This window comes from Pseudoliparis swirei, chromosome 20 (genome assembly GCF_029220125.1).
Source record: "Pseudoliparis swirei isolate HS2019 ecotype Mariana Trench chromosome 20, NWPU_hadal_v1, whole genome shotgun sequence".
NCBI lineage: Eukaryota > Metazoa > Chordata > Actinopteri > Perciformes > Liparidae > Pseudoliparis > Pseudoliparis swirei.
Genome location: NC_079407.1, coordinates 25,995,786 through 26,011,901, shown reverse-complemented (window position 1 = coordinate 26,011,901; position 16,116 = coordinate 25,995,786). Strand labels below are relative to the sequence as shown.

At 44.6% G+C, this 16,116-nt stretch overlaps 2 protein-coding genes across 2 annotated transcripts; one reads left to right on the top strand and one right to left on the bottom strand.

Annotated features, from left to right (window-relative positions):
* Positions 1-367: 367 nt before the first annotated feature.
* vtna (vitronectin a) lies at positions 368-6,690 on the top strand. Its single transcript, XM_056440974.1, has 8 exons — positions 368-456; positions 1,821-1,940; positions 2,042-2,443; positions 2,516-2,655; positions 3,221-3,377; positions 3,843-3,995; positions 4,084-4,671; positions 5,688-6,690. Exons 1-8 carry the CDS (start codon positions 402-404, stop codon positions 5,804-5,806), a joined length of 1,734 nt encoding a protein of 577 aa, XP_056296949.1. The 5' UTR covers positions 368-401; the 3' UTR covers positions 5,807-6,690.
* On the bottom strand, positions 6,353-15,829 carry scarf1 (scavenger receptor class F, member 1). Its single transcript, XM_056440972.1, has 11 exons — positions 15,503-15,829; positions 15,233-15,294; positions 14,523-14,624; positions 13,785-14,325; positions 12,834-13,052; positions 11,983-12,111; positions 11,741-11,847; positions 9,307-9,418; positions 8,999-9,123; positions 8,220-8,360; positions 6,353-8,118 (listed from the first exon to the last, which is right to left on the bottom strand). The coding sequence occupies exons 1-11, from the start codon at positions 15,598-15,600 to the stop codon at positions 7,142-7,144; spliced, it is 2,613 nt and encodes an 870-aa protein (XP_056296947.1). The 5' UTR covers positions 15,601-15,829; the 3' UTR covers positions 6,353-7,141.
* Between the last annotated feature and the right edge of the window lie 287 nt (positions 15,830-16,116).

Here is a 16,116-nt window from a genome sequence, read left to right as displayed (position 1 = left end):
AGTAAATCCTAAAGATATTCAGTTTTACTGACACAAAAGAATAAAGAAACCAGAAGATATTCACATTTAAGAAGATATTTTTAGTTAGGTGCTGATTAAATGAGTAGTTTACGATGCATTCATGTTGCGTTACGAGAATTTAAAAAATCACTTCTCTGTGATAAACAACCCGTAGATTGCAGTAAACATACAGAATCCACCGGGTCAGAGGTCAACGTCTGTTTTCTTTCCCCCTCTTTTCTCCCCGTCTCGGTTTATTTGCTCGAGCAGAAAGAGTTTCATACAAATAAGGTTAAGTCAACAAGGGGGGGGGGGGGGTGACTGACCCGTGTTCCCAGTGATCGGGAGCACACGGCCCGTCGTTACTTCTTCATTCTGCCCTCGCTCACCACCGAGGCGACATGAGGGCCGCACCGCTGCTGCTGGCTCTGCTGGCGACGACCTTTGCTGCAGACGGTAAGAACAACATTAAAACATTACTTTTAAAGTCTGTTACTAACTAATATTAATATAAGTTGTTTTTTTTTACTTTGGTTTATTTGATACGGGACAGTTCACATTAATAAAAATATTTCTGTAAATATGCCAAGAGGCTATTTTTCATCTGTTGTCCCGAGAGGCAGACAGTCATAAAACAAACCTAAAAACATAAGATTACATATACAATGTTTTTAAACAATAATTACTCTTTTCAATGTGTGCACCAACATTTAATAGTGAGAATAGTGAATATCCTCATTCTTAGACAAACTCACAAGGCATGCAACACAAAGGCTATTATTAATTCATTATTTTTGGTTATTTTAACAATTTTCTAAATTGTTTATAATATGGTAGAAAAATAGTGAAAAATAGGAATGTCTTCAAAAGGTTTGTTGTTGTCCAAAAAAATCTACATTTATTCAAAATTAAAACTATAAAATTGTCGAAAAAAAGGAGCAACTTTCACATTTATTGCTTTAAAAAAAAATTTTGACTTAAAAAAAAATCGAAAAATCTATTAATTACAATTATGAATACAAACCGGGTAGGTATGGCATTTTAATCTGGGTGTTACATGCTTCCATCAAGTAAACAACAACAACAACAAAACACGTAGTGTGCCCTATCTACACAAGAAGACAATTGTTTCCGTTAGGACTGCTACCAAAACTATATTAATAATAAGAATCGGATTAGTTTAACAATTTTTTAATTAATTTAAAATTTGAAGTATATAAATGGTTGCAAATTGTGAAATATAGGGAAATCTTCAAAAGTTTTGTTGTTGCCTAAAAAAATCTAAATGTATTCAAACTTAAAACTATAAAATTGTAGAAAAAAGGAGCAACTATCACATTTAATGCCTTTTTTTAAAATGAATGACGTAAAAAAAAATTGAATAATCTTTTAATTACAATTCTGAATACAAACATCAAGTAATTAACAAAAAAGCAAAACAATTTGGGTGCCCTATCTACACAAGTAGACTATTGTTTCCGCTATGGACTGCTACAAAAAGATATATTAATGATAAGAATCTGATTATTTTAACACTTAAAATATTTTAAATTGAACTTAAAACTATAAAATTCTAGAAAAAAAGGAGCAACTATTACTTTCATTGCCTTTTTTTTAAATTAATGACTTCAATTATCTTTAAATTACAAATGTGATTACAAACCGGCATTTAACATACAAAGACGGTTACAATTAATAAAATAGTAATAATGATAAAGAACAACATATCCCATGAGCCTTCGCCATGGACATGATATCAAAAGTCTTAACGTAACTTTATTCTTCAAAGGAGTAAATTCATATCCCCCTCTCCTCCTCAGAGTCCTGTGTGGGCCGCTGTGAGACCGGCTTCAGCTCCCTGAAGAAGTGCCAGTGTGACTCCATGTGCAAATATTACCGGAGCTGCTGCTTTGACTTTGAGGTCACCTGCGGCGTGACGAGTAAGAAACCTCCCCGCTCGCGATAACTCAAAAAAAAAATGAAAACGACGCTCTGAAAGACGACGTCGCCGACGTCGCTTCTTCTTGTCGCTCTCCTCCAGCTCGCGGGGACACGTTTGCCGAGGACGACGACGGCGACGAAGGCGGCGAGGTGTTCGAAGGTACCGCTCCGCCGCCTCGGCCCACGCCGCAGCCCGTCCCAGACTTTGGGCCTCGCCGTCCAGAACCAGCGCCAGAGATGACCGAGCCCCCCCGACGGATAGAAACCATATGGAACACCCCCGTGACGCAGAAGACCCCCGTCGCCCAGACGGCGGCCCCACCTGCAGAGACGATTCCCATCCCAACAAGGGACGCTGCAGCTGAGACCACCGCGGTTCCCATGACGACAGCTGCCGCCGTCACCACCGGAGGCCCGAAGGACCCGGACGCCGATGCCTGCAGCGGGAGGCCTTTTCACTCCTTCATGCAACAGAAGAATGGCTCCATTTTTGCTTTCAGGGGTGAGTGACGTCATCATTTGATCAAAGAGGTGTACGATCTTTGTGAATGGGGTTTATTTTTTTATCTTTTAGGGGACTACTTTTTTCAACTGGGCCAGAAGTCAGTGGTTCCGGGTTATCCAAAGCTCATAAAGGACGTGTGGGGCATCGACGGGCCGATCGACGCCGCCTTCACCCGCGTCAACTGTCAGGGGAAGACCTACATCTTCAAGGTGGGAGTAAGAACATACTGTATACACACGACTGTTCACAAGTTTGGAGTCACCCAGACAATTTGGTGTTTTCCATGAAAACTCACACTTTTATTTATCAAATTATTGCAAAATTAATTTAAAATATAGTCAAGACATTAAGGTTAGAAATAATGATTTTTATTGTAAATATAAATGTTCTTCAAACTTGTCGCTCAAAGGAAGGTCAGTTTTATAGCTTCTCTCACCAGCATAACTGTTTTCAGCTGCGCTCGCATAAAAAGGGTTATCAAGGGTTTTATACCCCTCTGTTAGTCTTCTAAGGCGATAACATAATGTACCATTAGAACACTGGAGATGGGCCTCTTCACACCTCTGGAGAGACTTCATTAAACACCAGAGAATAGTCATCTACACATTAACTATGTACAGAGAGTATTTATGATTCATTTAATGTTATCTACATTTTTAAATGTTATCCTTCACTTTTCTTTGAAAAATAAGGATATTTCTAAGTGACCCCAAACCTTTCAACGGGAGTGTATATATATTATAATAATGTATTGTCTGAACAAATCTTCAATAGGGAGACAAGTACTGGAGGTTTGAGAACGGCGTTCTGGATGAAGACTATCCTCGAGACATCAGCGTGGGCTTCGACAAAATTCCCGATCACGTGGACGCGGCGTTCGCTCTTCCGGCTCCCGGGCACGACGGAAGAGAGAAGGTCTACTTCTTCAAAGGTAGACAAACATTTGAATATGAGAATATTTTTATGTGACAATGTGGAAGATATTTATCCTACACACAGAACCATGAAGGTGCATCTGGAACCGAAAATGGTTCTTCAGAGTGATGCCAAAGAAGAACCATTTCTTGTTCCACAAAGAACATTCCAAACCTGGGTTCTCTAAAGAACCATTTCCTTAAAGAGTTCTTCAAAGAACCTATAAAGGTGTCTCAGAGAACCTTCAAAACATGGTTCTTTAAGGCACCATATCTGGTTCCACAAAGAACCTTTCAAACCAGGGTTCTTTAAAGAACCATTTCCTTAAAGAGTTCTTCAAAGAACCTATGAAGGTGTCTCAAACAAAAAGGTTCTTCAGTAGTTGATTGTTCTTCGCAGAACCACCTTCTAAAGAACCATTGAAGAACCCGTATGTTTCTGCGCGTGCATGCAGAACATGACCTCTTGTGGTTCTCCACAGGCGGTCAGTATCACACGTACGAGTTCTTGCATCAGCCGTCTCACGCGGAGTGCGTCGGCATGTCGGAGAGTTCTCCGTCCGCGCTGTTCCGGCGCTACACCGAGCTCTACTACAACAACTACGAGCGCGGCGTCCTGGAGCTGTTCTCTGGCTGTGAGTGTGTGCGGTGCATTGTGGGTAATGCAGTGTATCTGTTTGAGGGCGTGTGCACAGCTTCGTGTGTTTTGTGTTTTCCCGTCAGCGCCTCAGCATCACGACAAACACCGCTTCATCGACCGGGACTGGACGGGCCTGAGGGCTCCGGTGGACGCCGCCATGGCCGGCAGGATGTACGTGCCTCCGGCGAGGCCCGCCAGACGCCACGACGATACCGGGCCCGACCAGCAGGGGGGGCAACAGCGAGGCCAGCAGTGGAACCAGCAGTGGAACCAGCAGTGGAACCATCAGGGGAACCCCCAGTACCAGCAGTACGGACAGCAGTGGGACCAGCAGTGGGCTCGGAGGAGGCAACGCCGCTCGCCCGCCGGCTGGGGGGCCGCGGCTGAGCGGGGGACGAACGTGGGGCAGGAATATGCGGAGAGGGGGATGGAGATGGGTCTGAGGTTGGCGGAGAGGAGGATGGAGATGGGTCTGAGGTTGGCCGAGAGGAGGATGGAGATGCAAGAGAGGCTCGGGCGGGACTGGGAACGACGGTGGAATCAAGACTGGGACCAGCACAGACGTCAAGATGGCCACCGTCAGAACCACGGGGGCCACTACGACTCCAGAGGCGACCGGGGGTCCGTCCAGGGGGTTCTGCCCATCCAGAGCATCTATTTCTTCAAAGGAGGTAATGCAGGTTCATCCGTGGTCCATTCAGGTTGATAATAATCAGAAAAAACAGAATATCTATTGTTTTATCTAAGTTGAAGGGTCAGGGGTCAGGGGTCAGGGTACCCGTTTGACCCCAGGAACATGTTTCAGTTTTCTCTTCAGGCCGATGAAAGACGACCTTTGTGGAATCAGATGTTGAGGGCAGACAGGAACTCATTTAAACTCATTCCACCTCGAATTTATAGCCACAGAAAACTTATTATAACTAGAATGGGCACTCGGTAGAGCGCATACCTTCGCATATCACAAGATTGGGCATTGAATTATGAACATTTTGGCATTAGTTTCATGACAATTGGATAGAAATTGACCGCGCTATGGTAAAAAGAAGATGTTGACCTTTCCATGACCTTGACCTTTGACCTGATTGATCCCAAAATCTAATCAACTGGTCCCCGGATAATAACCAATCATCCCACCAAATTTCATGAGATTCGGTTAAAAACTTTTTTTGTGATGAGAATAACACGCATACAAATAAATAAATAAATAAATAACTACACGGCGATCAAAACATAACCTTCCGCATTTTCAATGCGAAGGTAACTAGTTAACATGAGTACCAGACCACATGACACAGAATCAGATGCCTGATCACTGCAGTTCTGGTGTTTTTATGCCTGTTTTAGTGCAATTTTGGGTTTAAACATTCTCTTTTCTTCATATATATATTCATTTTAATTGCACAAGTTAACAAGACCGGACTTTAAGGATACAATACAAAGGGAAGGGAGAAAGAAAAGGGTAAAGAACAACACAAACATATAAAAAAAACAGTCTGACGTCAGTAAATCTTTATGTTTTTATCGTCAAATCAAGTCAGCATCGGTGTTTTTAATCTGGCAGAGCAAAGTCCAGCCCAGAGGGGTCCTTGCGATTGTGTTTTGATGCCTGTTGAGAGTTTCTTCACACAACGTAACGACGAGCTGCTCCAGATATACAACCTTATTGTTGTTTCTGTGTGTTTTCCAGCGACGTACTACCGAGTCGACCTCAAGACCAAGAAGGTGGACCTCGCCACGCCTCCGTATCCCAGGTCCATCGCCAAGTACTGGTTCGGATGTTCAGACGCCACCGGGGCAGAAAAGTAGTTTTTAACCTCTGAGGTTATTTTTATATGTTCATTTGGACTTGAAGTTAATTTAATTTTACCCCGAGCCGGCCGTGCTGTCTGTTGAACGTATAACACGCCGGCTCAGCAGGAATAACTGCTGGTTATTTGGCAAATGTTCATCAATCAAAGTCCACACACTGCTGCTCGGCCTCAACGGGGTCAAAGTTCAACTTGATGAAACTTCTCTTGTCTTAACATCAGCTGACCTGCTAAATTAAACACAACTATATAATGATATGAGTAGGCGTAGAAGACATTTAAATGGAATTTAACGGCCACATTTATACATATATATATATATATATAATATAGTTATATATATAAATCTAATTATATATTTAGAATATATATATATTATATTATACATACATATATATTATTTATATATATATATTTATTTATATGTATATATAAACATATATATATATATCAACATTTTTATTTTCCCTTTAATAATTAGAAGCATATATACGGGGGAAAACAAAATATAGCAGGGTTTATAATAATAATAATTCATCAAAGGCTCAGAAACATTTACAGATTATCAGTTATGAGAAAAAAGAAAATCCGGACATTATAATTGCTAAAGTGTTTTACTCAACATGTGACTCAGCAGAGGTCAGAGGTCAGCGGCAGGCGGGACTTTGACCGATCGTAATCATAGAAACATTATTTACGACTCCAGAGAGGAACATATAATACTACAATAAATACATAAATGTTTAAACGATGTACTGTGTTACAGAGCGAGTCGCCTTTGATTGCATGTTCACAACCGGTTACTGTCTGTCTTGTACTTGTATCCATGATAAGTAAAAACAACCGTGATCAAGAACTCACTTCATGATGCTTTGAGACGCAGATGTTGTCATGTCTTTTTATCTGTTATAAAGTCCAGAAGCAGACATTAATATATATATATATACCTAACAAAGAAAAGAAAAAATATATATATATATATATAAATATATAACAAAGAAAAAAAAGATATATTTATATAATATATATATATAACTAACAACGAAAAAAAGATATATATTAAAAAAGAAAAGATATATATATATATATATATCACAGTACTTTGTTTGTATACAGTTCATACAACATGGGGAAATTTCGATCTTAAATATAAATGTCATGTGTTTACATTCTGTCCTGTAGAATTTAATCTAAAAGGTGAAGTAAGTAGGCATCGATGTACAAGCTGTGCATTGCGTAACAAATAACACCAAAATAAATCCTCTGTTCCTGTAACTTTATAACTGCAGAGTGATACATATGCAGTTACCTGCTGACTCAGCAGTTTCTGAGGTTACGAGTGTGTAAATATGACATTTTCATAGCAGGGTTCATCATCCACACCGACCACCTCGGTGAGACTCACAGCGGGTCCCACGGTCAGGTAGGTGCCCTCGGTTTTGCCCGTCCCGGGTCCACCGCTCTCGCTCCTCAGATCTGACCCCGCCTCCGGCACGCTCAACAAAACCAACGACGGAGGCCTCTTCGCGGCGGCGTCCGCGTCGTGCTTCCTCCTGATTGGCTTACATATGCCCACCTCCCCTCCGGGCGGGCCTCCCTCCTCCCACACGCTCGCCCGATCCCCGAGCTTCCTCCGCGGCGGCTTGGCGATCCCTTCGGCTCCTTTGGGCTTGGCCTTGCCCGTCTCCTGCTCCCTTTGTCTCTGGAGGCTTCCGATTCGCCGCAGCATGGCTTGAACCGGCCCCTCGGAGCTCGTCTCCGCCTTCGAGGCGGGTTTACCCGCCTCGCCCACCGTCACGTACACCGTGGTGAGCTTATTTAAGACCCCCGCCTGGGCGTCGGCCGGCGGCGGCTGGCCACCTTTATGAGCGTTGGACGCCGCTCGCCGTCGCCCCGACGCCCCGGGGACGAGCGGGGCGACCCCGGAAGGGGTCCCGTCTACTTCCTGGTCGCCCGGCTCACAGCCTCCGTCCCGATTGGCCGCCGCCTGCGCGCCGACGCCATCGTCCCCCTCCTCGCTCTCCCCTCCGTCCTCCTCCCCGGCCGCACTCTCCTGACCTTGCAGGGCGGACAGCACCGAGACCCCCCACGGGGACTTGGGGTCCTGGGCCGAGCCGCGCCTCTCTTTGGGGCTGAAGCGGGTGCCCTCGGCGAAGGAGACGGCCGGCCGATTGGACTTGGCGATGCTGGAGGTGCGCGGGATGCTGAAGGGCGAGGCGATGTCCTCGCTGCTGAAGCCGCACGGGTCCAAGAACATGTTGCACTTGGAGCTCATCTCGTGGAACTCGCCGCCCGCCACCGCCGCGATGCCTGAGGGGGACGGAAAGAGGTCCAGAGGCCGTGAGAAGAGGCGGACGGAGAGGGTTTGCAGGGACAGCGACGCGAGTGTAGTTTAAATTCCGTGATTCTACCTTCTCTCGGAGGGATGCTGTAGAGCGCCTCTTCCTCCTCCTCCTCGTCGCTGTCGAAGGACGAGCCCTCGGTCACCCAGCCACAGGAAGGAGGCTCGATGAAGCTGTGGTTGAACGTCAGCTCCGGGTCATGGTGAGACACTGTGTGTGTGTGTGTGTGTGTGACATGAAAAATAGATTAATTTCAAAAAAGATAATGTCATTCTCTATTAAAAGGTTTTCTGAAGATGCATTTTTTTCTTATTTTGCACTAATATATATATATATTTATAATTATGATATATTCTTATATTATATATAAATTATATATATTATTATATATTATTATAATAATATGTTATTATTAAAATAATATATTATTATTATATTATATATTTTTGGATTATATATATATATATATAAAATAACCAGTTTTTGCTCCATTGTCTTTCTTAAATACTGAAGAGATATATCTTTCAAATAAATCTTTCTAATTAATTTCTTTCTCAGGAAGTTATTTAAACATCAGCTAAGGACCGGTCCCCTGAAAAAGAGGCGACCCTTCTGGTGCCCGACACTTTAGCAAGTCACCTAACTATTACTTCAATTCCTCCAGAAAGTAAAAGTTTAATAGCACAGGAATGTGTCTTAATAACCACGCTCTTTGGGAGAAAAGGTTATTCACAGGGAATCCTCCAAAAATCAAATTTGAAATATTGTTCTTGCGTATATGTGCAACTTTAGTTGTTTAAATTACGCGTCATCGTTACATCACGCCGCATTCCACTGCAGGAACTGACCAGTGACACGAGGGAGGCCGGAGGACCAATCAGAGATACAGGGGATGGCGGCGCCGATGTTAGCCAGGACGCCGTAGACGTGATATTTCATCCGAGCCGCCCGGCCTACGTCGGCCGCGGTCGCCCTGGGAGACGGAAGAAGGTTCGTATTGTACGAAATTCACACTTTAGCACCATTTAAAATGCAGATGATGATATCACAGACGCCACGTCACGGAATAATTATGAAAGTGTTGTCGCATAAATAAGTCTCCGTTCTTTTCTAAATCAAAGTGACGTGAGGCGTGAGACGGAAGCGAGAGACTCGCCTGTCTTTGCCGTCCACGGGACCTCCTCCACAACACAAGCAGCAGCAGAGCACAGCCAGCAGCAGCAGCAGCAGAGGGACCAGCACACCTGCGAGGACAGCAGCTCTGCCACCTGATAGAGGCACACACACACACACACACACGCACACGCACACGCACGCACACACATCTAGAAACAGCTGATGCCTGTAACTTTTTGGAGCTCTAAATGATGCACGGTGTCATCGTCCTATGCATCAACTTTTTTCTTTCTTTATTTGGGTGGTGGGGAATTATCTATTTACTTTGTTTTTTAAATCTTTATTTCATGAATTTGATATAAAATATTAATAATTAGTTAGGTTTCAAGAAAAGATCATACATTTTGTTGTTAGGTTCAAGAAAAGATCGTAAAATACTTTAAGTTCAGGATAAGATGTTCATGATTACTAGTTAATACACACTTAATACATACTAGTTCATACACACTAGTTCATACACACTAGTCCATACACACTAGTTCATAGTTCATACACACTAGTTCATACACACTAGTTCATAGTTCATACACACTAGTTCATAGTTCATACACACTAGTTCATACACACTAGTTCATACACACTAGTTCACACACTAGTTCATACACACTAGTTCATACACACTAGGTCATACACACTAGTTCACACACACTAGTTCATAGTTCATACACACTAGTTCATACACACTAGTCCATACACACTAGGTCATACACACTAGTTCACACACACTAGTTCATAGTTCATACACACTAGTTTATAGTTCATACACACTAGTCCATACACACTAGGTCATACACACTAGTTCACACACACTAGTTCATAGTTCACACTAGTTTATAGTTCATACACACTAGTTCATACACACTAGGTCATACACACTAGTTCACACACTAGTTCATAGTTCATACACACTAGTTCATACACACTAGTTCATAGTTCATACACACTAGTTCATACACACTAGTTCACACACACTAGTTCATAGTTCATACACTAGTTCATACACACTAGTTCATAGTTCATACACACTAGTTCATACACACTAGTTCACACACACTAGTTCATAGTTCATACACACTAGTTCATACACACTAGTTCACACACACTAGTTCATAGTTCATACACACTAGTTCATACACAGTTCATACACACTAGTTCATACACACTAGTTCACACACACTAGTTCATAGTTCATACACACTAGTTCATACACACTAGGTCATACACACTAGTTCACACACACTAGTTCATAGTTCATACACACTAGTTTATAGTTCATACACACTAGTTCATAGTTCATACACACATACACACTAGGTCATACACACTAGTTCACACACACTAGTTCATAGTTCATACACACTAGTTTATAGTTCATACACACTAGTCCATACACACTAGGTCATACACACTAGTTCACACACACTAGTTCATAGTTCATACACACTAGGTCATACACACTAGTTCATAGTTCATACACACTAGTTTATAGTTCACACACACTAGGTCATACACACTAGTTCACACACACTAGTTCATACACACTAGTTTATAGTTCATACACACTAGTTCATACACACTAGGTCATACACACTAGTTCACACACACTAGTTCATAGTTCATACACACTAGTTCATAGTTCATACACACTAGTTTATAGTTCATACACACTAGTTCATACACACTAGTTCACACACACTAGTTCATAGTTCATACACACTAGTTCATACACACTAGTTCACACACACTAGTTCATAGTTCATACACACTAGTTCATACACACTAGGTCATACACACTAGTTCACACACACTAGTTCATACACACTAGTTCATACACACTAGTTCATAGTTCATACACACTAGGTCATACACACTAGTTCACACACACTAGTTCATAGTTCATACACACTAGTTCATACACACTAGGTCATACACACTAGTTCACACACACTAGTTCATAGTTCATACACACTAGTTTATAGTTCATACACACTAGTTCATACACACTAGTTCACACACACTAGTTCATAGTTCATACACACTAGTTCACACACACTAGTTCATAGTTCATACACACTAGTTCATACACACTAGTTCATACACACTAGTTCATACACACTAGTTCATAGTTCATACACACTAGGTCATACACACTAGTTCACACACACTAGTTCATAGTTCATACACACTAGTTCATACACACTAGTTCACACACACTAGTTCATAGTTCATACACACTAGTCCATACACACTAGGTCATACACACTAGTTCATAGTTCATACACACTAGTTCATACACACGAGTTCATAGTTCATACACACTAGTCCATACACACTCGTTCATACACACTAGTCCATACACACTATACACACTAGTCTATACACTCTCGTTCACACACAGGTGTTACTGGACGTACTGTGGGGGCAGACGCCGGTCACCGGGTTGCAGCTGTGCCCTTCACTGCAGTCGCAGGCTGAGGAACAGTTGAGGCCGAACTGCAAGGCGGAGCAGCTGCTGTTGCAACTGGGGGGACACAAAACTAAACGTCATGCGATGACATCACCACAGCAACAAAAATATAGATCATCTATTTTAGTGGACAGTGAAAATAAACCGGAATGACATCTGGAATTTAGAATTGCTGCACTTCCCTCTCACCTCTCTCCCTGAAAGCCCGGCTCACAGACGCATCTTCCTGTCACGTGATGGCAGTCGCCATGGAAACAAGGGCCGCACATGGAGCCGCAGGCATCTCCGAACGTCCTGTTGGAGCAGGTGACCTCACACCTGTGGACAGGGAGCCACGACCAGGTGCACCGATAAGCATTGCACACTGATGTCACAATTTAAACTGATTTACTTTGTTTTTTTGTGAATATTGCTCCAGGCGTAAAAATATATATACTTTTATGTATTTAAAATATACTTAAAATGTCAATAGTACATTTTAAATATACTATCAAAGAAATGTACTTTCCAAGTATACTAAAGTCACACTTTCACCTCTTTAAAAAATTCAACTTTTAACACACTTTTGAAATAATTGTACTGTAGTATATACTTTCAAGAAAATATATTATTAGAAAAATATACTTCAAGTGTAAATTCTGTGCAATTACTTAAATGTACTTCTTTAAACTTTGTTTTAAAACATGTTTTTTTAATATTTCAAAATGTATGTGCTTAAAATTAGCATTGAAAAAAATGCATTTAAAGCACATTTGATAAATACTTTTCTTTCCGGTCTTCATCTTCATCACACTCATTGTACAGTCCAGATAAAGTACACACTGTAGCGCTGGCTATACTTTCACCATCACCATGGGCTGCATACCACACCCTTGGCTTTGCATGTATTATTATAGGCACATTAACTATAAACTGCAATTTACTTTAATGTTACGAGTTATTTTCTTCCACTGCATACTTTTAAGAAAAAATCCACAACTGATCCGGAAAGCTTCACCGTGACTTATAAGCGCCACGTGATCCAAGGCGCTCGTGCACACCTGTGTCCGGTCCATCCGGGGTCACACCTCCAGCATCTCCCGGTTTTGGGGTCACACGGCTCGTTGTCCCTGCAGCGAGGACACGCCTCCCGGCAGCCGTCTCCGTGGGAACCGGACGGACACGGCCGGTCGCACCGCGTGCCGTTCCAGCCGGACTCGCAGGCGTCGCAGGCGCCGTCGGTGTCGGAGCAGAGCCGGCCGTCTTTACAGAAACCACAGCTGAGAGAGAGAGGGGGGGGAGAGAGAGAGAGGGGGAGAGGAAGGAGGAGGGAGAGAGAGATAGGGAGGGAGAGGGAGAGAGGAAGGAGGGAGAGAGAGAGAGAGGGAGGCAGGGAGAGAGAGAGAGAGGGAGGCAGGGAGAGAGAGAGAGGGGGGGGGGGGAGAGAGAGACAAAGAAAGAGAGGGAGAGGAAGGAGGGGGAGAGAGAGATATATAGGGAGGGAGAGAGGAAGGAAGGAGAGGGAGGGATGAGGGAGGGAGGGCGAGAGAGAGGAAGGAGAGAGAGATGAGAGAGGGAGGGAGAGAGAAGGAGGGAGAGAGAGGAAGGAGGGAGAGAGAAGAAGGAGGGAGAGAGAGGAGGGAGAGAGAGGGAGAGAGAGAGAGGAAGGAGGGAGAGAGAGGGAGAGAGAGGGAGAGATGAGGGAGGGAGAGAGAGGAAGGAGGGAGAGATGAGGGAGGGAGGGAGAGAGAGAGACGGAGAGAGAGATAAAGAGGGAGAGGGAGGGAGAGAGGAAGGAGGGAGGGAGAGAGAGAGAGACAGAGAGAGAAAGAGAGGGTCACAGGGGCGTTTGTAGGATTCAAAGGAAAACATACAAACCAGAACTAATGCACATATGTAGCATGTTAGTTATAAATAACTAATTTAATGACATCACAAAAAAAGCAACATTCTTTGTGGGCTGAAGGCTGTAACACATATATTTAAACAAATGCATCCATAAGCACACGCACCTCATTTGACAGCCGCTGCCGTACTTCCCGGCCTCGCAGGGCTGGTTGCAGAAGGCGCCCTGGTGGCCCGGGTGGCACAGGCAGCGGCCGCCGGCCGCGTCGCAGCTGCTGTGCTGCAGGTCGCAGTTGCACCGCCGGTCGCAGCTCGGCCCCCACCAGATGGACTCGCAGTCGCACACACCGGTGCGCTGGTTGCACGGCGACAGGTAGCAGTTGCACGCGGCGGGACACTTGAGCCCCCAGTGGCCCCGCCGGCACTGACAGCGGCCCGTCAGCTGGTCGCAGCCGGGCCCCGCCGAGCCGCCGGCGACGCACTGGCACGGCTTGGAGCAGGTGGGCGTCCACCAGCCCTCGTCGCAGCTGCAGTTGCCGTGGACCGGGTGGCAGCGGCCGTGCCGGGCGCACTTGCAGGCGTGCTGGCAGAGCGCGCCCCAGCGGTTGGGGTTGCAGGTGCACTCGCCGGTGACGGGGTGACACTGGCCGTGGGGGTGGCACGGACACACCCGGCGGCAGTCTGGGGCCCAGAACTCAGGGGGGCAGCCTGGTGGTCACGGAGGACGCACATCATACTCCTACTTATTTACACGACACTTTTAAACCATTGGAGCCTATCTTTTATTTTTATTTATTTTTATTTTTATTTAATTTATTTTAATTTACTTATATTTATTTTGTATTTATTTTTGTTTATTTTGATTTGTGAATCAAAACACACATTTCTGCTGTTGCGTAACTCACGTGTTTTACAGTGAGCGCCGTAGTAACCAGGAGGGCAGCGACACACTGCTGGGTACACACACACCTCCTCCTTCAGGCAGGCCTGCTCTCCCTCACACACGGCTACACACACACACACACACACACACAGACACACACACACAGACACACAGAGACACGTACACACACAGACACACACAGACACACACACAAGCACAGACATACACACAGACAACCACACACACAGACACACATACACAGATACACAAATGCAGACACACACACAGACACACGCACACACACAGACACACAGATAAACAAACGCAGACACACACACACACAGAGACACACACAGACACACACACACAGAGATTCACAAATGCAGACACACACACATACACACACACAGAGACACACACACAGATACACAAACGCAGACACACACACACACACAGACACACACACAGATTCACAAACGCAGACACACACACATACACACACACACACACACAGAGACACACACAGACACACACACACACACACAGAGACACACACACAGATTCACAAACGCAGACACACACACAGACACACACACATACACAGAGACACACACAGACACACACACACAGACACACACACACAGACCAGTGAATGAAACACCAGGGCAACAAAAGAGACATTAATTGCACGTATAATAATTCTCGCTTCAGTCGGCTCAGGGTTAAACTCACGGACGGAGCACTCGTCTCCGTCTCGACGCCACCCGGCGCAGCACGCCGAGGTGGAGGGGAGCCTGAACACAGATTATAATCCAGTTAAAGAGAAACCAATTGAAAGGAGAAGAAGATACCCCGATGTGGCCCGTAGTCAGAGGAGCTGTCCCGCTCGGCTCCTTTTTGCTCAAAGGAGCTACAGTTAGTCACCAGAAGAGTCCTCATACTGGCCTCTTATTTTGAAAATCCAAACCAGTCACCGGTGTGCGAGTGAGGGTGAAGTTGTACCTGACGTCGTGGCAGACGTTCCTCCCCGTGGGATCCAGTGTTTGGGAGGACAGCGAGCAGCAGAGCAGAGCACCGAGCGCCGCGAGGAGAAACTTCATCTCCAAAAACACAAAACCCAGCGACCAGAATATGTCTCACGTCTTTGTGTCCAGTCTGCTGGAGAATATCTCTCTCTCTTTCTGTCTCGACCTTCTTCTTCTTCTTCTTCTTCTTTCTCTCCGTCGTCGTCGTTGTGGTCGTCTTGTGGTTCCAGTGCAGCCAAAAGAGGTCGAAGCCCCGGGGTTTCCTCTTCCCATTTCCTGGGGAAGTCAGAGCCACTTCCTTCTATTCAGCCAGACACAAGAGCTTTTTAAAGATGGTCGAGCACCAACACGCTAAAAAACTCGCCACACACACACACACACACACACACATACAGGGGCTCGAACACACGCCCCTGGTGTTCACCTTTTTCCCAGAATCTATTCGTCTTGCAGGACACGGGGAACGCCTTCGCCCTCCTTATAAGTCCTGAGAGTACAAAGACGACCACATGGCTCACTTTGAGCTTTATTTTAATAACCGCCCTGTTTGGTGCACAATTATCATTAAAATCTAGTCTTGTCTATTTTTTC

Bases quoted from the DNA above. Each gene is read 5' to 3' on its own strand.
- vtna (XM_056440974.1), top strand. From the start codon at position 402: ATGAGGGCCGCACCGCTGCTGCTGGCTCTGCTGGCGACGACCTTTGCT. The intron at 2,444-2,515 runs GTGAGTGACGTC...TTTATCTTTTAG, and splicing joins CTCCATTTTTGCTTTCAGGG to GGGACTACTTTTTTCAACTG. The intron at 3,996-4,083 runs GTGAGTGTGTGC...TTTTCCCGTCAG, and splicing joins CCTGGAGCTGTTCTCTGGCT to CGCCTCAGCATCACGACAAA.
- scarf1 (XM_056440972.1), bottom strand. From the start codon at position 15,600: ATGAAGTTTCTCCTCGCGGCGCTCGGTGCTCTGCTCTGCTGCTCGCTG. The intron at 14,625-15,232 runs GTGAGTTTAACC...GTGTGTGTGTAG, and splicing joins CGGAGACGAGTGCTCCGTCC to CCGTGTGTGAGGGAGAGCAG. The intron at 9,124-9,306 runs GCGAGTCTCTCG...TCCGTCTCCCAG, and splicing joins CCCGTGGACGGCAAAGACAG to GGCGACCGCGGCCGACGTAG.